This window comes from Desmodus rotundus, chromosome 2, assembly GCF_022682495.2.
Source record: "Desmodus rotundus isolate HL8 chromosome 2, HLdesRot8A.1, whole genome shotgun sequence".
Classification (NCBI taxonomy): Eukaryota; Metazoa; Chordata; class Mammalia; order Chiroptera; family Phyllostomidae; genus Desmodus; species Desmodus rotundus.
Window position 1 is genome coordinate 42,606,515 of NC_071388.1, and position 20,707 is coordinate 42,627,221.

At 44.3% G+C, this 20,707-nt stretch overlaps 1 protein-coding gene across 3 annotated transcripts in view; it reads right to left on the minus strand.

The window, feature by feature from the left end:
* The window catches only part of PARL (presenilin associated rhomboid like), a 34,659-nt gene extending 21,444 nt beyond the window's left edge, over nt 1–13,215 (minus strand). Inside the window, exons 1-6 of one of the 3 annotated variants that reach the window (XM_053918138.1) lie at nt 13,039–13,179; nt 11,961–12,047; nt 9,247–9,322; nt 4,256–4,451; nt 3,648–3,788; nt 1,589–1,637 (exon numbers count right to left, since the gene is read on the minus strand). In XM_053918138.1, coding sequence (XP_053774113.1) covers nt 1,589–1,637; nt 3,648–3,788; nt 4,256–4,451; nt 9,247–9,311 — 451 coding nt within the window. In that variant the 5' untranslated portion in view covers nt 9,312–9,322; nt 11,961–12,047; nt 13,039–13,179. Of the gene's footprint in view, nt 1–1,588; nt 1,638–3,647; nt 3,789–4,255; nt 4,452–9,246; nt 9,323–11,960; nt 12,048–13,038 lie in introns of all 3 variants that reach the window. The other 2 variants (XM_053918139.1, XM_024564047.3) reach the window with 2 other exon arrangements.
* Nucleotides 13,216–20,707: the final 7,492 nt, after the last annotated feature.

The window sequence follows — 20,707 nt, forward strand, 5'->3', positions numbered from 1 at the left end:
TAACACGATTATTCACATTTTGTGTGGCTACAGCGCTTTACACTCGAGCTGCAAGTTAGATCACGGCGCCTGCCTCTCCACTGCTGTATCCTTTGTGCCAAATAACTGACTTGACTAAAGAAAAGGAAGGCTAGGCAAAAGAATTCTGATTTTTAATTACATACTGACTTCTCTGAATAAACTATTTACTAGCATGAGGACGGTTTTAAATTCTGATCCCAGGTTTCCTCAAATGTTTAATGGCATAAAATCTTCACCATCTTCAAAGAATATGAGATATCAACTAATTCTGAGATACTTTGAATCGACTAAAGAAAATCAAAACTTTGCTATCCTAAGGGAGTTAATTTTAGATACTTGCAGAAGACAAGTATACCTACAAAAAACCCCCAAGTCCCTGTTAATTCCAATGGAAAGAGATGTTGTTACAGAGTCATTTTGAAGTTGTATTTATTAAGACCTCCATGACTATCATTTCTACAGTATGGCAATATACCTTGAAAAATCTCATTCCTTTGATTCACGATCCCACTCAACATTCATTCACTCAACGGATTTTAACTGAGTGCCTTTACTGTGTGCAAGTTATGTTAGGTGCTACAGCCAAATGAAAAGCCTCATCACTGGCCTCAAGGGTGTTACATGTAAATTATGTACGGCAGGTTCTCTTATAAGTGATTACAAGGTGCAATGAGGTCAGAAAAAAAGACCTGCAGGAAGCAATGCCTGAACCATAAGCTTTAAGACCAGATCAGGTTCCAATACAGAAACAGAAAAACTGAACCTTTCCAGACAGAGAAAATATCCTGAATGAAGAGAGTTAACACGTTTTCTCCACTTAGGTGGATACAGAAAATTAAGAGTACCATTAAGTCTAACTATATTTGAGAAAAAGCAATATTCTGCTATTTCCCCAGGAAGATATATTTTTCCTACCTGCACAGTTGTTCAAGAACTTTCAAATACATTTCCTCAAATTTCTTAAATAAGTCCATAGTCAGATTTGTCTTTCTATAAAAATTTACAAAAATTATCATAATATACTCAGCATGCTTAAGAGGATTTTATAAACAACAGGGTATAACACAGAGAAAAGCGACTCTAGCATCAGACAGATCCAGGTTTTGAAACTCGGTTCTACTACTTACTAGCAGTGTGACCTTCCAAAAGTTCCTTCTCTGAAAGCCCGTTTCCTTATCTGTAAAAAGGGAAATAACTAACCTGTAAGCAACCCTGTGAGGCAGGGAGAGACAGTGTATAGTACAAAGCATTCTGCATAAAGAAGGTGCTTAAGCAATGTCCCCTTTAGTTTAACAGCAGAAGTAATAATTATTCATAACCTCTTTCACAAGCTAGGATTCTACAACAAAGATAGATCAAAATTAGAAATAACTGACCCAGAGCATCACGTATACCTTTACGCCACACTATTTTTTACGCTTTTACATCAGCCTGAAGGTACAGAGACTCCCTATGTCTTCTAAACCACTGGTGAGCTTGGTACAAAAGCCATTGACTATGACATACTGTACCTTTTGGTTTGGTTTCTCTTTCCTTGAATGGTTAAAACGTGTAAGCTAACACAAACCTGTCACAGTCCGCTGGCCATCACTTAGGTTATTCCACCACTTGTTAATCTAAAACAGAAGGGAAATTGCACGTCACCAGAGGGTAGGTGGTCAGCAGACACGATAAATCTGTGGTAGAGTGGAAAGCATGCATAGGTGCCCTATAACAGACTGATTAGCTGTGTGAGCTCACACAGATTACTTCGGAACTTCAGTTTCCTGATTGTAAAATGGACAGTGTTAGCGGTATCACTGTAAGAACTATCGACAAAGTAAAGCACTTACCATACTATCAAATATTGATAACTATCGAGTGTTTATTCGCCAAACCCCAATCTGGTTTTAAAATTCTAACTGACAATATTTTCTACTAAAATTGCCTTTTTTTTTAGGTGTACTAATAGCATTGAGGTTTAGAAAAAGAGAGAGAATCATAATCTTTCAGGGACACACACTGAAATTTTTATGGATGAAATAGGCCTAGGATTTGCTTCATAGTAATCAGTGGTGGGGAAGGCAGGGGGAAAAGGGACGAGATGAAAAACAAAAGTGGCCCTGTGTCAATCACCACTGAAGCTACAAAGCAGGAGTTCATTATACTATTCCCTTTACATTTTTTATGTTTGAATTAAAGTTTTTAAATAAAAAACATATTGTACTAAAAAATGAACCTGGCTTTGTATATGAGTACAGAAAATAAGTCCAAGATTAAAAAAAAGTTACAGATCAATACGTATATGGATCCATGCACAACAATATCTTTGTAATTATAATTCCATTGCATCTGAGCTCCCAAACCTCACTCACTATGTATGTGGTGGTATGGCGGGGCCTCCCCGGACCGCACCTCCCATGTGATATTAATGTATCGTTTCAAAATTCTCTAATGGGCATGGATTTTATATTTTATAACCTACCATTTAACTATAATAAACAAATCCACCTTTAGATGAAGATTATGTATTTTGCCTCTGCCATTTTCATCATTCTAAAGAGGCACTTTAGGTATCAAAACTTCATAGGGCAGACGTGCTAGAAATCTGTAACTTTCTAAGGGATCTGGGATTATGGAATGGGCTAGTTTTACTATTTCTCAAACATACGAATTGAATAAAAATCACTACTTATTGCAGTTTTTCACCTATATATATATTATACCCATTGCTCTGCTGACATAAAGCTTCTCTATAACAGGTAGGGATCGTGCTTATTTGTGCCTATGGGGAACCAAGGTGAAATGAATCCTTCTCCCTGCTAAAAGGAATCTTTCATTAGGAAAAAGAAAACCCAAGCCTCCCCCCTCAGAACCTTGCTGGCCAGGATTAAGGTCTTAGGAGGGAGAAAAGTGAAGAGGACACAGACCCTCTCCCCCAACCAGAGGGGCAGGGTGCCATGAACAAATGAAGGTGCTTAAAAACCACACGCACCTGGATCCACATCAGAGCTTCTGGACCCAGAGCTCGTCATTAGGTATTGTCAAGTGGAATACATAAGATAAATGTTTTATCTCCAGGGCAGTATTTTTCAAAAAACCATCTAAGGGGAAAGAGGACCATCAACTTGCACATGAAGAAATGAAAGGATGAAAAGCTCTGTATTCGTACCCTCTTCCCGCATTCTCAGCCTCTGAGCACAGTCAGAAACACTCAACGGTGGGTATTTCCCAGAGGCACACAAATGTCACGTCATTAAGAAGCTTTTTAAAATCCACATAATATCGCTACCCCTCAGGCACAAATATTTTAGAAAACTGTCTGTAATTCCAATAACCCAACAGGCTGATGTAAGTAAAACCGGCCCTTAAGCCTTAGTAAGCCTGGGAGAGGCCCCAAAACATTAACAAATATCCCTGGTGATTCTTGATACACATGGGTAGAGGGACAAACTGCTTGGAACGCTGTCGAGTACAACACTGCCAGATACACAAAATATTAATAAATACTTGATTCTAAAGAAGAATATTAGGTGCACTGATTTCACATCTACTGATTTAATGTTGCCATTAACTAAAAACACTTCACAAGTAACCAGACCAAGAATTGTTATCAAAAAAACAAAGAAAGCCATGTTTATCTTTACCTCCTTTCTGAAGTCTCCTTCCTTTTGTGGTCTTATGCTATCCAACCAATCAGCTTTTATACCATCAAAATAACTCTGGACCCTGGATTTCAGTGATTCGTATTGCCAAATAGCAGCTGTTCCAAATGCACAGCCTGTAAACTACATAAAATACATCACGGAGTAAATTTAAGAGTACACAGTTCCAAGAACAATAACTACTTCATTTTCATTGCTTCTAACAAATCAACCGAAGGAACAACTGGCACAGTGAAACCTATTCGGTGAAAATAACACTTGTTTCCCATTTTTTAACTTCATGGTACCTGGGGGCCTATTTACAGCTGGAAATTTTCAAAGAAAATTCAAAATATTAACTTAATATCACTTGAAATGTTATATCAAATAAGAGGCCTGTAAGTTCATCTCCGGGGCTTACATAAGTGAACCAGATTCTAACAGCAATTACTAAGATTTCTGTTCTCCTGTAATCACTCATGACCCCAAGACACCCAGACCCTTCTGACTGCCCCGCCTCCACTCGTCTTTAAGGGCCAGAATAGGACAAACAGCACTCTGACAGTGCACCTGAGGCAGGGGATGGAACGCCTAGTGGTCTGAGCTCTTACCCCAACAGTGAAAAACAAAGGCTTTACGAGAGTCCTTAAAGGGTAGGGAGACGGGTCAAAGGCTGTTTCTTCCACAGGAGGAATCAAAGCACTTCTCTTGTATGCTTCACCACTTGTTCCTGTGTCTGATTTTCGAGTTTCACCCTTCCTGGGTGCTTTTCTGAATCCACATTTTTGCTGAATAAAGAAATTAAACCTAGAGGGGAAAATAACAGATTAGAAACAGAGCTGCAAAAAAAAAAAAAAAAAAGAGGAAAAAGAAACAGAGCTGCATCCTGCAAACATCAGCACCTCTATGAGCCTCCCACTCAGCCTGCATCATCACCTCAGTTTACTCACATTCAATAGCCCAGAAGACGCCAAAACGCCTACTCCCAGGCAGGATTTAAAGTCAGATCACTGAACTGTTCCCCTTTGAAAAAGGGTGATATAAACTACAACAACTTTAGAGAGAACTTATTTGGGCTGCTATTGTATATCAATCAACAAAATAATTTGTATCAATCCTCCACACAGTTTGCAGTCCTGTAAAAAGCTGAAGAAGCCCTGACTGGCGTGGCCAACTGGGTTGGGTGCCATCCCTGCTACCCAGGGTACATTCATATGCTGCAGGATCTGGAAAGCTAAAAAAGAGCATTTCCCAGGTGGTGAACGCACAATACAGTGTACAGATGATGTGTTGTAGAACTGTGCACTTGAAACCTGAATAATTTTGTAAACCAGTGTCATCCCAATGAATTCAATAAAAAGGAAAAAAATAAAAACTATATTTTCCAGGTGTTCTTTTGGTTAGGGTTCCAGATGTGATCAGGGTCTGCTAATCAGATACACTGGCACAATATCTGAATTAGAAGTGAGTTTGGTGACAAGGCAGGACATGAGGCATCATTTTACCACTGAAAATAATGGTGGAGGCAGCAGTTTCACTCTGGCCAGGAGATCCTGACTGGCAGCAGCTTCTCCATAGTCTCATTATTGCACATACACTGCTCTAAAACCATAATCTATTATTTCTATGAGTCTGTATAAGTTAGCTGACTCAGCTGCGCAGTTCTGCTGGTCTCACCTGGGGTCACTTATACAGCCAGTCATGTGACCACTCGACCGGAGCTAGAGAGTCTAAGATGCCCTCACTCCCATATCTGCAGCCTTAGTACTGACTGTCAGCAGGCCCCCTTTCTCCAAAAGGTCCCTTAGTAATCAGTAGTCTAGCAGGGGCTTCTATCATGCAGTGGGAGTGTTCCGAGGCAAAAGGCTAAAGCTGCAAGGCTGCCCGAGGCCTAAGCCCTGGACTTTGCACATTACTTCTGCCACATTCTACTAGTCAAAGCAAGTCACAAGGCCAAACCCACTCCAAGGAGTCGGGAAATGGACTCCAACTGTGGATGAGAGGAGCTGTAAATGACTGTGGCTATGGTTTTTAATCTGTCGCATCAGTAGTGGAAAAGACAGTTATGACTGAGAGAGCTTAGTCTAAAACACTAATTCTCAATCTCGGTCCCTGAAGAGTAGCAGAATACGCCACCCCAAATATGCCACTTTAGCTTAAGAGTTATTTTGAACTGAAGGCAACTGAGAAGCAGATACAAGAAAAATGCCCTGCCCTGCCCCTATTTGCCTAAAAGGACATAAATTCGTAAAGGGGTACCCACTCTCCCCTCTACTAGAAGACAGAAGTTAATCACAAGACAACTCTAACCAGAGGAGCCCAGAGAAGGCGCCAGAGGGAACTACATAACTAGCCCTTATCTTCCATCAGTTCCTTCATATAGTACCTTCCCATAATTTGCCGCCCCAGAAACTCAAAGTCCTTTCCTTTGTCCTGCCATTTTTCTCCAACTTTGTTCTTTTGTTAAAATGGATATAAACCCAAGTTCTAAACACTTCTTTGGGTTTAATCATCACTGAGTACCCCTGTGTATGCACAACACACATGTTCATAAACTTTGCAGATGAAAAAAGGGGGGTTCCATGGAAGTAATCTAACAGGGTGATTTGATCACAAATTTTTTAAATGTATTTATTGGTTACGCTATTACAGTTGTCCCATTTCCCCCCCTTCACTCCACTCCATCCTGCCCTGCCCCTCCCTCCCACATCCCCCCCCCTATAGTTCATGTCCATGGGTCATACTTGTAAGTTCTTTGGTTTCTATATTTCCTATACTATTCTTACCCTCCCCCTGTCTATTTTCTACCTACCCTTTACACTACTTATTCTCTGTACCTTTCCCCCCTCTCTCCCCCTCCAACTCCCCTGTTGATAACCCTTCATGTGATCTCCATTTCTGTGGTTCTGTTCCTGTTCTAGTTGTTTGCTTGGTTTGTTTTTGTTTTTGGTGTGGTTGTTAGTAACTGTGAGTTTGCTGTCCTTTTTACTGCTCATATTTTTTATCTTCTTTATCTTAGATAAATCCCTTTAACATTTCATATATGGGCTTGGTGATGATGAACTCCTTTAACTTAACCTTATCTGAGAAGCACTTTATCTGCCCTTCCATTCTAAATGAAAGCTTTGCTGGATAGAGCAATCTTGGATGTAGGTCCTTGCCTTTCATGACTTGGAATACTTCTTGCCTGTAAGGTCTCTTTTGAGAAATCAGCTGACAGTCTTATGGGAACCCCTTTGTAGGTAACTGTGTCCTTTTCTCTTGCTGCTTCTAAGATTCTCTCCTTCTGTTTCATCTTGGGGAATGTAATGATGATGTGCCTTGGTGTGTTCCTCCTTGGGTCCAGCTTTGGGACTCTCTGAGCTTCCCGGACTTCCTGGAAGTCTATTTCCTTTGCCAGATTAGGGAAGTTCTCCTTCATTATTTGTTCAAATAAGTTTTCAATTTTTTGTTCTTCCTCTTCTCCTTCTGGCACCCCTATAATTCGGATATTGGAACGTTTCAAGATGTCCTGGAGGTTCCTAAGCCTCTCCTCATTTTTCCGAATTCTTGTTTCTTCACTCTTTTCTGGTTGGATATTTCTTTCTTCCTTCTGGATCACACCGTTGATTTGAGTCCCAGTTTCCTTACCATTACAATTGGTTCCCTTTACATTTTCCTTTGCTTCTCTTAGCATAGCCTTCATTTTTTCATCTAATTGGCGACCAAATTCAACCAATTCTGTGAGCATCCTAATTACCAGTGTTTTGAACTGTGCATCTGATAGGTTGGCTACTCTTCATTGCTTAGTTGTATTATTTCTGGAGCTTTGATCTGTTCTTTCATTTGGGCCTTTTTTTTTTTTTTGGCTTGGTGTTTCCGTTACTTAAAGGGGCGGAGCTTTAGGTGTTCTCTGGGGCGGGGTAACACTGGTTACTGCGCTGTGATGCTGTATGTGGGGGAGGGGCCGAGAGGGAGCAATGACATCTGCTCCACTCTCTGCCAGATTTCAGTCACTCCCTCCGCCACCCACAATCAAACTGGGCCCCTCTGGTGCTGATTCCCAAGTGGGTGGGCTTGTGCATGCTCCAGGCCCCCATGGGTCTCCCCAACGAACTCCCCTGTGAGGCTGGGGGCCTCTCCCACTGCTGCCTCAACCCCCATGGGTGTTTTCAATCAGAGGTCTGAGGCTTTATTTCCCTATGCTGGAGCCCTGGGTTGCGAGGTCTGTTTTGCTCCCCCACCATTCCTCCCGGTTTATCTATGTGGGAATGTGGGGCCGTGGGGTCTGCTAGTGATCGTTCCACAATCCACCACCTCTCTGGGTCCGCCAGCCACCACCTTGCCGCGAGTCCTCTCCACCCCAGCTGCCTGTGTCCGCCCCTCCTACTGGTCTAGATGAATGTTTCTTCTTTATCTCCTTGGTTGTCGGACTTCCATGCAGTTTGATTTTGTCAAGTTCTGGTTGTTTTTCGCTTTTAAATTGTTGTTGCCCTTCTTTTGGTTGTGCAAAGAGGCGCAGTGTGTCTACCTATGCCTCCATCTTGGCTGGAAGCTGATTAATCACAAACTTTTAAAAAAGATTTATTAATAAAAAAATTTTTTTTTAAACTTTATTTATTTTTAGAGAGAGGGTGAGGGAGGAGAGGGAAGAAACATCAATGTGTGGTTGCTTCTCGCACATCTTCTTCTGGGGACCTGGCCTGCAACCCAGGCATGTGCCCTGACTGGGAATTGAACCTGCAACCCTTTGGCTTGCAGGCTGGCACTCAATCCACTCACTGAGCCACATGAGCCAGTGCTAATCATAAATTCTTAACTGGGCATGTCATTGTGGGTATTCACACCAAAGACACATAACTTCTTTACTAAAAGGCTCCTCTTGGTCTTAAGCAAGTTCTACTGTTTCTGCGCAACTAGCTTAACACACCTTTAAAAATGCCCCCCTATCTTGAGAAAGATTTTATCTGTTCATTTTTAAAGAGAGGGGAGGAGAGGGAGGAAGAGCAGAAGGAAAACATCAATGATGTATGAGAAAAACATTGATCGGCTGCTTCTCCCACACCCTTAACTGAGGACTGGGCCCACAACCCAGGCATGAGCCCTGACTGGGAAACTGAACCAGAGACCTTTGGGTTCACAGGCTGGCACTCAATCCACTGATCCACACCAGCCAGGGCTGAAATTCCCCCCTTCTGACTTCCAGTCGAGATGGTGGTGTAGGCAGACAGGGCTCGCCTCTTTGCACAACCACATCAAAATTACAACTAAAATATACAACCACCACCACTCAAAACTGTCAGAAATTGAGTTGAATGGAAACCTACAATTATGGAATTAAAGAAACCACGTCCATCCAGACTGGTAAGAGGGGTGCATACAGGGAACAAACTGGTCCCTCACCCATGTGTGGTGGATAGCAATTCGGGAGGGATACCTCAGGATCAAGGAGTCCCAGTCCATACGAGCGCCCCCCCCGCCCCCCGCAACAGTCCAGGATTCCAGTGCCAGGAAGGTAAGTCCCACAACTTCCAGCTGCAAAAACCAGCAGGGATTGAGTCGGTGGAAGAAACTGCTGGAGCCCCACACAGTTCCTCTTAGAAGAACCCACACATGGACTCACCTACTCAGATTCACTCCCTCTGAGCTCCAGCACCGAGGTAGCAGCTTGAAAGGCACCAGTGACATGGAGGAAGGAACTGAAAGTGACTGGCATCAAGGCGAGCAGAGGCCACTGTCCCTTTTCTAAACCCTTCTCCCACAGAGCTGACTAGCAGGTGCCATATCTGAGACTCAACCTGGCTGACACTGTATGACCCACTTTGGAGATCCCCAGAGACTCCACCTCACCCAAATTACAGGCCCACCCAAGATGTGTTTCCTTATGAATAGCTGGCATTGGCTTATGCTTCACAACTTCTAAAATCCTCTCAAACAAGCAACAGTTGGCCTCAGTGAGCACCAGACCAGGCATTAGCAGCAGCCAGCCTAGATTCACAGGTTGGCTTTGCCCAGGAATCTCCAAACCCAGTGCAAGTAGCAGCCATCTCAGATTGCTGTATAGCTCAGGAAGGGTGGCCCCAGGTAAAACTCAAGTGGGGGTTGACCTAGGCCAGCACCTCACAGGAACCCCAGAGGCAGCCCACCAATGGACAGCTAGAGACCACTTCGGAGCACCACCACCCTTCCCCCGCACAGCTCATCCTCCATGGAAAGCAGACGTAGGTGGTCAATGGTCACAGCCAATCCTTGCAGCTGACCGGACTGGGTAAACCCCTGCCATTGATCTGCCAAAAGCAGCCAAGGCTCAACTACAAGAGGAGGGTGTACTCAGCCCACACAAAGGACACACCTCACATACTCAGCTTGAGTGGTAGGGGAGGCTGTGCCACTGGACCCTACAGGACACCTACTACCTTAGGCCACAACCAAGACACAGAGTCAAAGTAGCTCTACCTCATACATAGCAGGGAGGCTGCCGAGATGAGGAGACAAAGATGACAAAGATGACAAAGATGAGGAGACAGCCCGAATGAAAGAATACATCAAAATTCCACAAAAAGAGCCAAATGAAATGGAGATAAGCAATCTATCCGATGCAGAGTTCAAAACCCTAGGTATAAGGATGCTCAAGGACCTCAGTGAGAACCTCGACAGCATAAAAAAGATCCAGTCAGAGGCTACACTAATTGAAATAAAGCCCAATTTAAAAGGAAATAACAGTAGAGTGGATGAAGTCAAGAATCAAATCAATGATTGGAACATAAGGAAGCAAAAAAACCCAATTAGAACAAGAAAAAAGAATCCCCCCAAAATGAGGACAGTATAAGCAGCTTCTGGGACAACTTCAAACGTTCCAATATTCGTATTGTAGGGGCGCCAGAAGGAGTAAAGCAAAAGCAAGAAATTGGAAATCTATTTGAAAAAATACTGAAGACAATTTCCCTAATTTGGTGAAGGAAATAGGCATGCAAGTCCAGGAAGCACAGAGAGTCCCAAACAAGATGGATGCAAAGAAGGAAGCCCTCTCCTAGACACATCTTAATTAAAATGCCAAAAGTCAAAGGTAAAGCAAGAATCTTTAAAGCAGCAACAGAAAAGAAGTTAACTACAGAGGAGTTCCCATAAGTCTGTCAGCTGATTTCTCAAAAGAAACTTTGCAGGCTAGAAGAGATTGGCAAGAAATATTCAAAGTCATAAAAATTTGGGACCTACAGCCAAGATTGCTCTACCCAGCAAAGCTATTATTTATATCAAAATGCAGATAAAGGGCTTCCCAGACAAGGAAAAACTAAAGGAGTTCATCCTCAATTATTATCTGAAATGTTAGGGGACTTATTTAAGAAGGAAGATCAAAACTATGAACAATAAAGTGGCAATAAATACATACCTTTCAACAATTGAACATAAAGAACAAACTAAGCAAACAAGAACACAGACAGCATCATGGATACAGAGAGCATTCTGATGGTGGCCAGAGTGGAGGGGTGTGTGGGGGAATGGGTGGAGAGGGGATTAAGAAGTACAAATAGGTTGTCACAGAATGGCCAGGGAAATGTAAAGTACAGTATAGGAAACAGAGTAGCCAAAGAACTTATACTCATGACCCATGGACATGAACAAGGTGTGGGTATTCCCTGAGGGGGTGGGGGATGCTGGGCAGAGGGGAGCAAAGGGGGATAAACTGGGACAACTCTAATAGCATAATCAGTAAAATATAATTAAAAAAAAGAAATTCCCCCTTTCAGACCCTTCCTTCTTCTTTTGTATATACTTTTTAATTTTTTAATAGTTCATTTTATCCTCCATACCCTCTTCCAACCCCCCCACACCCCCAATCACCTCACTGTTGTACTAGACCCCTTCTTCTAAAGCCTGTGAGAGCACATAATCTTAATTATTTTGTAATCTGATCACTGTCTTACTTCCTCCCTCTTCCATGTAATCTTCCTTACCGCCCCCCCAATTTCAAATGCATAACAAATCTGCAAAACTGGTATTCTCCAGAACATTTGAGATCCTGCTCCCCAGCATATGTTATCAGTTTGGCTCAAATAACTCTTGCAAAACACCCTTTTCTCCCCTATACTACACATTAGAATCGCCTGGTGAGCTCTTAAAAATACAGGCATACCTCATTTTATTGTGCTTCACTTTAATGCACTTCACAGATGCTGCGGTTACAAATTGAAGGCAAGCCCTTCCACCAGCACAAAGATTACAACTCACTTTATTACAGCTCCCTTTACTGCGAGTCGCTTTATTCCAGTGGTCTGGAATCGAAACTGTAATATCTCCAAGTTATGCCATACTTAATACCAGGGCTCCAATGCATACCAATTAAATACTCTCTGGAGGTGGGAATGAAGCGTCAATTTTTTAAGGGCTCCCCTGGTGATTCACACCTGCTGTCAGAGTCGTGATCTACCAAAAGTATGGAAAGACTTTAGTGTGCATGCAAATCACCTGGAGATCCTGTTAAATTCAAGTCTAATTCAATAGGTCTGAGGTGGGGTGAATCTGAGATTCTGTGTTTCTAAGTAAGTCCTAAATTATGGACTGACAAAATATGGCCTGAAGGGTGGATTTGCCCCACCAGCTAAGAATGGTTTTTGCAATTTATTTATTTATTTATTTAAAATCCTCACCAAAGGACATGCTCACTGACGAGAGGGGGCGGGGGGAGAAAAATCTATGTGAGAAACAGGAGCGCTTGCATTCCCTACGCCCCCAACCCAGGAATCAAACCTGCAACCTTTTGCTGTACGGGACCACGATCCAACCAACTGAGCCACCCGAAAAGGGCTCAACTATACTTAAAAAACAAACAAACAAAAAAAGACCAAAAAAAGAAAAAAAGCTTAACGAATAAAAATATCAAAATCTCCAAAGGAAGGAAAGGAGAAGAGGAAAAAGGAAGGAGAGAGGGAGGTGGAGACAAAGGCGGAGAGGAAGAGGAAGAGATGGAGAGAGAAACTAAGAGGAAGACCAGATTGACAGGGAGAGTGAACGAGAGCGAGAGAGCGAGAGGGAGAAAGAAAAGAAAGGAAGAGAGGAAGGGAATGAGGGGCCCTGTATCTTCTTCGCGGGATTAGGAGCTGTGGCACGCAACTAGCCTTCAGAGATTAGTTCCCCTTCCCATCACGTCCCTCCTGATGGGAAAGGGGACGGTGCGGGCTCTCGGAGACAGCTGGACGGGGCTGGTCATTGTGCGCCCGGGGCGTGGTGGCACGGCGAGAAGCGAGAACTGGACAGAGGCGAGAAAAGAAATGGGGAGGGAAGAGAAGAAGGGACCGAAGAGGAGATGGGATGTGCCGGGGGCCGCAAGAGAGAGGCTCGCACGGCCTCCGCCCCCGAGGATGCGCGGTCACAGCAAAGGGCCGGGAGGCGAGAAGCCTAGAGCGGCGGTCATTACCTGCGTCGGAGCAGCCGCGGCGAGGCGAGGGTTACAGGGAGCTCCTCGCAGCTGCTGCAGCCCCCCGGCGCAGCCCACGCCTGGCCACAGCCCCAGCCTCTCTGCGCCCAGCCTCGCCACGCCATCTTCCCAACCTCTGCCCCACCATGGCCCGACCTTACCAACCCCGACCGCGGAACCACTTCCGGGGCGAAGGAAAAACCATAGAGTACCGAGGAATGGCCTAGAGCGCCCCCGCGCGGCTGAGCCGCGGCCGGACCAACCGGAGGGACCGGGGTCCAGCTCCCAGGCTGGGTTCTCCCGGACCGCTAAGCCGGGACCTCGGAGGGGCGTGGAAGAGCGGCCCGCCCTCCACTCCGTTTGCAGGTTAGGAGGGAAAACTAGCATTTATTGAGTAATGCCAAGCACCAGGCACTTTACCTAAGTTATTGTACTAATCCTCCCCAAATTCTTGAGGTCGATGTTTATTACTGTTTTGCATCGGCTCAGAGGTTCAAAGAGAAGTGGAGGAAACATTGTAACCCAAGTTTTCTCAATTACTGCTCTTTTTCTATGCATTTCACCATTTCATGTTATGACACACTTAAAGGGATGTGCCTCATAGCTTCAATAAAAAGTCTAAGCCTGAAACGAAAAACTGGCTTCTAGATAAAACTCCAACTTCAAGCCCTAGCCCTTGCTATCTCTCAGTCAGCTTAATTTCCTGCCACTCCATCACTCCCTCTGACCCTAGCTGCAGCCACCCTGAATCGTTTGCAATTCGAAAGACACCTACTTCTCCTGGGTTTCTACTTCTCCCGCAGTTCACATACCATTGTCTCTCCCTTCTCAACCTACCTAACCAACTTGTGGTTCAGACGAACCCCAATCATCACCTCCTCTAGGGGGCTGTAGTGAGTAAAACGTTTCCCTTGACTACCAAGGTCCGAAAATTAGCTGACAATGACAAATTGGCAGAAGAAAAGCACACAAACCTTCTTACTGAATTTTTACAATGTACAGGGCGGGGAGGGGGGGGGTTCACAAGAGAAGGAACTGAAGTGACCAGAGCAAAAAGCTTTTATAACTTTTAGACAAAGAACGAATGGTTTGTGACTAATTGACAAGACAATGGGGTTTGTGCTAGGGGTAGTCCACCTAAGGCTAGGAAGTCCTTCTCTTTCTTAATTAGGAGGATAAGAGTTTCTAAAGGTTTGTTTGCAGATTACTGGTGCCTGCTCTCTGCTCTCTGGGTTTATTAAGAGTCTGATCTAGGAAAGAAGACATTTACTTCTTGTCTTTAGGCAGAAAAGTGGAAACATTTTCTGCATTTGCTGCTTCTCAGTTGCCTTTAGCCCAAAATAACTTTTATGTCGAAGAGGCCTATTTTATGGTGACACATTCTGGTTTCCCTTAAGGCCTTTCCTAGACCTTCACTTTAATTTACATGACCTTTATTTGTGCTTCTATACTCCACTGAGCCACACCAGTCAGGGTAGATTGGATCTTTATGGGCGCTTTATTCAGATAACCTGCAATCTGAGAAGACCGCGGGTTATGTACCCATACTGTCTTACATTTCCTTTCAAGCCAGCCTTTTTATAAGGAGGAAAAGTGTAGTTAAGGGATTGGGAATTCAGGAAAGAGGCTAATCAGATAAAAGCTGCAGTGTGGCAATTTCCCTAACATCCTTTCACCTGCTTGTCACAGGTGGGCACAGGTAACCAGGTTCTTGGTGATCGCGGGCAAAGAATTGAACCGAACACACAGAGTTTGTAGCAGAAAGAGAGAGAGCAGATTTATTAAGTGATAGTACACTCCACAGAACATGGGAGCAGGCCCACTCCAAGCAGAGATTGACCTCAGGGGCTGTATTCTTCTTATAGGGCGGATCCTTCCTGGCTAGTTTCGGTGGGCTTTTATTGCGCATGTGCAAGTAGTTGCATTACTTTAAAGCAACTGTGTATGTGGTCTCCCACGATTTTCCGTGATTGGCCACTGGGGAAGGGGGTTGCACAATGTTAATTTATTATAATGTTGTTATAACGAAGTAGGGGTCATGTAGCATCTTCTGCGCAGGTGCATTCACGAGTCACCATGATTCAGCGTTTTTCCAGAAAGCAGGAACAATCAGTCTTAGAACAGGGTCTCTGTCCTGTATCGAAGTCCTTTATCTTAGTCCTGGGGCACCTCCGGAGTTTCCTCCTTCCTGACTCTCTCCTGCCTCAGGTTGACTGGTGATTTTCTATTTAGGTCCTATGTCCTGTGTCCAAGGCGATTTTATTTATTTGTGTTTCAGGGATCTCTCCCTGGAACAGAATGGCTCAGATACCACCTTGATTGCTCACGGTCTCTTCTGGAGCACAAAGGTCAATTGCTTGTGTTCTCCCAGGGTCAGGGTGGGCTGTACCTTCAGTTCTGAAACAGTGGCTTTTTACATGCATTAACTACTAAGCTTATTAACTATTAGCTAAAACTAAAATTTTCTAATTCTCGAGTTCCCCCATCAACACCCCAGAGATCCTACTCTATTGGGAGAGAAAAAAATCAAGTAAATAAACAGGCAATTGCAGCGCATTGGGGGAAGTGCTGTGATCAGAGAAGCAAAAGGCTCTGTGGGAGTTCATGGGGGGAAGTGGCACAGTGGAGAGATGAGGGGTGGGAGGCAGGGTGAAGACTTCCCAGAGAAACTGAAGGGAAGGGCCAAAGTGTTCTAGGTAGGGGGAATAGCATTTGTGATGTCTTCCGGGGCATGACTGATTTGAGAAACTAAAATAAATTCACTTATGTCATAGATGTCCAGTCTGGAATTTTGATTTTACTCTCTTTGCAAGCTAATCAGGTTGGATGTTGGCAGAAACCAGGAGACTCTAGAGCCAGAGGCAAAAGATTATTGGAGGAACACTAATCCCATCATGAGGGCCCCAATTATCTTCCTCCTCTACATCCAACTATCTGCCAAAGATCCCATCTCCAAATAGTATCACATTGGGGACTAGGGACCAATGTGATACTATTGGAGACTAGGTATCCCAATAGTATAAAACTTTACAAATTTTCTTATTTGTAAGTTTTAGGGAGACACAATTCAGTCCATGACACCTCGGAAGAAAAAGATAGTGTTGCCACACAGGACAAAGGCATGCTTACTTCCTATTCTAAAAGATTCCAGTTCCCTGAACTCAGCATTCCTCTCCTACAATGCGACCCACCGAGTATGCAGGTGTCAGTCAGCCCTCTTGGAGTTCCCCCATGGGAACTGGAACTCAGGGAGCCGGCACAAAAGTGCTGACACTCGGGACAATGCTATTTCTGTGAGCAATAAATTGTCCTTCATGTGTGACCCCCAAATTCTTGTGTTTTCTACCAGCATCCGTACAACTATGTCAGGCTAACTTGTTAGCTCTCCAATCAGGTAAAATAGCAGAGCTCTCACAGCTCTCAATTGGGACCTGTTGTCAACATACGAAACATTCAAAACCTGAAGAAAATTTGTATGAGTTTGTTTGAGCCAAACTGATGACAGTTGCTGGGAGCAAGATTAAAAAATGCTCCAGAGAATGATAGTTTTACAGTTTCTTTTTCAGAAAAAATTATTTATTTTTTAATAATTTTTAAAGATTTTATTTATTTTTAGAAAGAGGGGAAGGGAGGGAGAAAGAGAGGGAAAGAAACATCAGCTGTTTCTCGCACACCGCCCAACTGGGGACCTGGCCCACAACCTAGGCATGGGCCCTGACCGGGAGTCAAACCTGGCAAATGTCAGTTCCCAGGTTGGTACTTGATCCACTGAGCCACACCAGCCAGGGCTACCGTTTCTTTTTTGGATTTGTAGTTAAGGAAGAGTACTTGAAGGTGGGAGAAAGTGAGCTGGGGACTGGATTATGAGATGGTTAACAACTGTCTGTGCTCCTTGACCACAGGTGGCAAACACAAGGCCGGTGGGCTGAATTCGGCCCCCCACCTTGTTTTATCTGGCGGCATCACTGAGCTCTTGCTTAATTGTTAAGGAGTAGTTACATTTATATAGTCCTAAAATTACATTCGGCCCTTTGAAGGCAACATGAGGCCGATGTGGCCCCCCATGAAAATGAGTTTGACACCCCTGTCAAAAGGATTTTCTGGCATTTCAAAGGTGTGTTAACCTAGATACATAAGAAGAATGGACAGGGCTTGCTTAAGGCAAAGATAAACCTTTCACTAAGGAAGTCATAGGCCTGGGGCAAGACTACCCACCATGACCTGCCTAGGTAGGAATTTATGGTCAGATCACCCACTGAGATACTTTCTGTAGAGCCCCTTTTTTGTTCACACTGAATTTTCCATTTCAGAGAGAGAGAGAGCGCTGCTGTGTGTGCTGACGTGGCTGATGGCTGAAGAGGAATGAAGCTGGAAATTACTAAAAATGAGGAAGCTTGGAAACTGAGAGTCCAGGATGTTGGCTGGGCTGTTTCCATTAACTTGGGGTCACTAGAATGACAGCAGGACTTGGAGCGGAATCCTGAGCCATTGGTGAAAGAGAGGCCACGAACTGATGATTGACAGTGCTGAAGAAGAGCTAAAGACACAGGGCAGAGTGTCAGCAGAGGAGAAATTCACGCTCAAGGGGAGCTGTGGACCCGTGATCTGGAAGAATCACTAGGGCGTGAAGAGGATGTGGCCCACCTCCTGAACGCCAGGGATCCGAGGTTGGGATGTGCTGGATGTTCTCTGCCTGTCCCTCCAGATCGTCCTTCTACTCTGTTCCAGGCCTCTGAAGACTGACCTTTATAGACCACGTCAATGCACTCGTGCCCTCTGGCTTTCAGCTGGGCTCAGCCACTTGCAGGCACCAACAGGAGACTGGAGCAAGGGAGGACAAGAGCCCTTATTCCACCCACTCCCTTCCTTTTTGATCTACATGGGTTGGTTCCTGCATTCGGTTACTAAGCTCTCCTCGTTGCTCAGTTTGAGTGAGGGTGCTATTTCTGGCCAGAGCCTGAACTGACACAGGAAGAGCAAGCAGTTTCCATTCAAAGGCTGTAGGAGAAGCAGAGTCGTGGGAGGACAACCAGGGGTCAGATTGGGTGGGAGGGATCTGGGAGTATGATGACAATGGTCCAGGCACAGGAGTGTTCATTATTATCATCCGCCACTTATTGTGCACTTAGTGAGTACCAGGTGCTGTGCTCAGCATTTTACACGCATTATCATATTTAATTAAACCTTAATATAAACCAAATGAGTTAGCATTATTACTCCCACTTTGCAAATAAAACAGCTTTACTGGTATTCTGACACTTTGAGTCTTGTGGGAGAGGAAGAAGTTTTACTCTGCTCTTCTAGGTTCTTCGGGCAGCTTATTAAAGAAGAGAGGGATGACCAGAGAAAAATAACCAAATTTAATTATGTGGGTATGTGTGGGAGCCCCACGTGGAGGACTCAGAGACCCCGTGTACATGAGAGGGTAGAGGCAAAGCTAAAACAAGGTGCATAGGACATTCTGAGAGCAGGGTCGGGGGAGGGGCCTCGGGGCCTCAGAGGGGAGGAAGGTCACCCACAGGATGGCGAGAAGAGCAGTTGTCCAGTAATTGGATGTTTTCCCTGCCCTACAGCTAGATCATAAAAAGTTATTTCTGGTAATGTCTCTCATTATGAGCAAAGCCAAATTTATATTCTTTGTGGGAGGGGTAAAAGTTTCCTGTGAGCCTGCAGGGTCTTGATTGCCTTCAGCTCAAAATAACCCACATGCCAAAAGTAGCATGTCTGGGGAAGGCCTATTCTGAACCCCTTTCCCACTCAGTCCTAGAAATTCAGATAATAATTTCTGTCCTGTCACTTTAATGACTTCATATGTGTCAGGTACCCAGCTGCATGTGGCTGGCTGCCAGCACATAGTAGGTATCATCATATCATTATGTGATAATAACAAGAAACTAAGGTGGAAGCCAAAACTCAGAGGGTAGGGCTCCTGTCATCATCATTTTTGTTTTAGGGCCATAAGTAAAGCTGCAAATTGCTTATGTGTGCATTTGGGAGAAAGAAATGCCCACCAACATGTACTGGACACTTATGTGCCAGGCTCTGTGCTGAGCATTGTCACTTAGGACAGTCCTAAGGGACAACTACTATTATCACCCCATTTGACTGATGAGAAAACCAAGACACACAGAGGTAGTTATTGATAGCAAAACTGGAATTTTAACCAAGGTCAAAGTTCAAATGAGGGAAAGCTTCCTGGAGAAGCCGGCCTTTGAATGGAGTAATACGGAGTGGGACAGGCAGGACCAAAAACAGGAGGCTAGATGGTGGTAGCGGCGGGTGTCAGAGGTGCTGCAAGCTCCAGATAGAGGTCCCAATGCATGTTTTGCAACACCATCAAGAAATTAACTAATCCCACCTGAAGGTAGTGTCAGATTCTACAGATTAAGGGATAAGCCCCACAAGACCGCTCCCACAAGTTCAAGTCATCACGTGTGCTTCTAACCAACAGGCTACAGATCAGAGGTTCTCAATATCCCCTTCTTGGTTTGATTAATTTGCTAGAGCAGTTCACAGAACTCAGAGACATATATACTTACATTTACCAACTTATTGTAAAAGGTATTATAAAGGATACAGATGATTAGCCATATAAAGGGGTCCGTAGTACAAGATCCAGAAGGTCCCCAGCACAGGAGCTCCTGTCCCCATGGAACTGGGTGGCACCACCCTCCCCGCATGTGGATTTGTTCACCAACCCAAAAGCTCAGCAAATCATTTGTTCAGGAGTTTTTACAGAACTTGATCTGCAGTCATTCCCCACACCTTCCTGTGTGGGGCTGAAAGTTCCAACCTTCTGATTGGATCACCTGCCCCATTGTGAGGTTACCTGAGGGTTCCATCCTAAATGATCTCATCATCAAAAAGGGCTTCTTATGACTAACAAAAGGCACTCCTATCACTTGGGAAATTCCAGGGGTTTGAGGAGCTTTGTGCCAGAAACAGGGACAAAGGCCAAATATGTTTCTTAATACACCACAAGGGCTCTAGCAGAAAGAGAACTGGCAGAGGGCTGGGAGTAAGGCAAGAGGCGGTTGAATTAGGGCCTGCTTTGTTTTCTCCACCTTAGAGCCTGCCTGGGCCACAAACTGCTGTCAGCCTTGGTTGGGGATCTCCAGGCAAGAGAGCCCCAGGTTTTCTGCTGCTTTCTGGGACCCCACCTGTCTAGTGGGTCCCAGTCTGGACACCCCCAGCCCTGGGTGTGGTTTCACACAGAAAATGAGGAAATCTGTGAGAAAGCTTGAAGATTTCAAAACGCCTAGAGGAACTTGTATATTTGCTTGCAAACAGGCCAGAGGCTAACTAATTACATCAGGTTTCCTTATTTCTGGCTGGACTCCTCTACCAGCTCAGTGTAGCAGTGAGGACTGGTACCCTACTAACTGGAAACACTGGTTTATTCTTATGCACATCTTTAAATAACTCAGAAGGTAAAGGTAAGACATTCCTTTTTTAGAGTCAGATTTATTGAGGTATGATTTATATAGAATATTCACCTTCTAAGTGTGCAAGTAAGTGATTTTTTGACAAACACATACAACTATGTAGCCATCACCACAATCAAGATGCAGAAAATTTTCATCACCCCAGAAAGTTCCCTTGCACTGTTTATAATCTTAAAGCCCTTTCTCTCTTCTGTAGCTTAATTAGTGGGTTATGTTTTATTTAC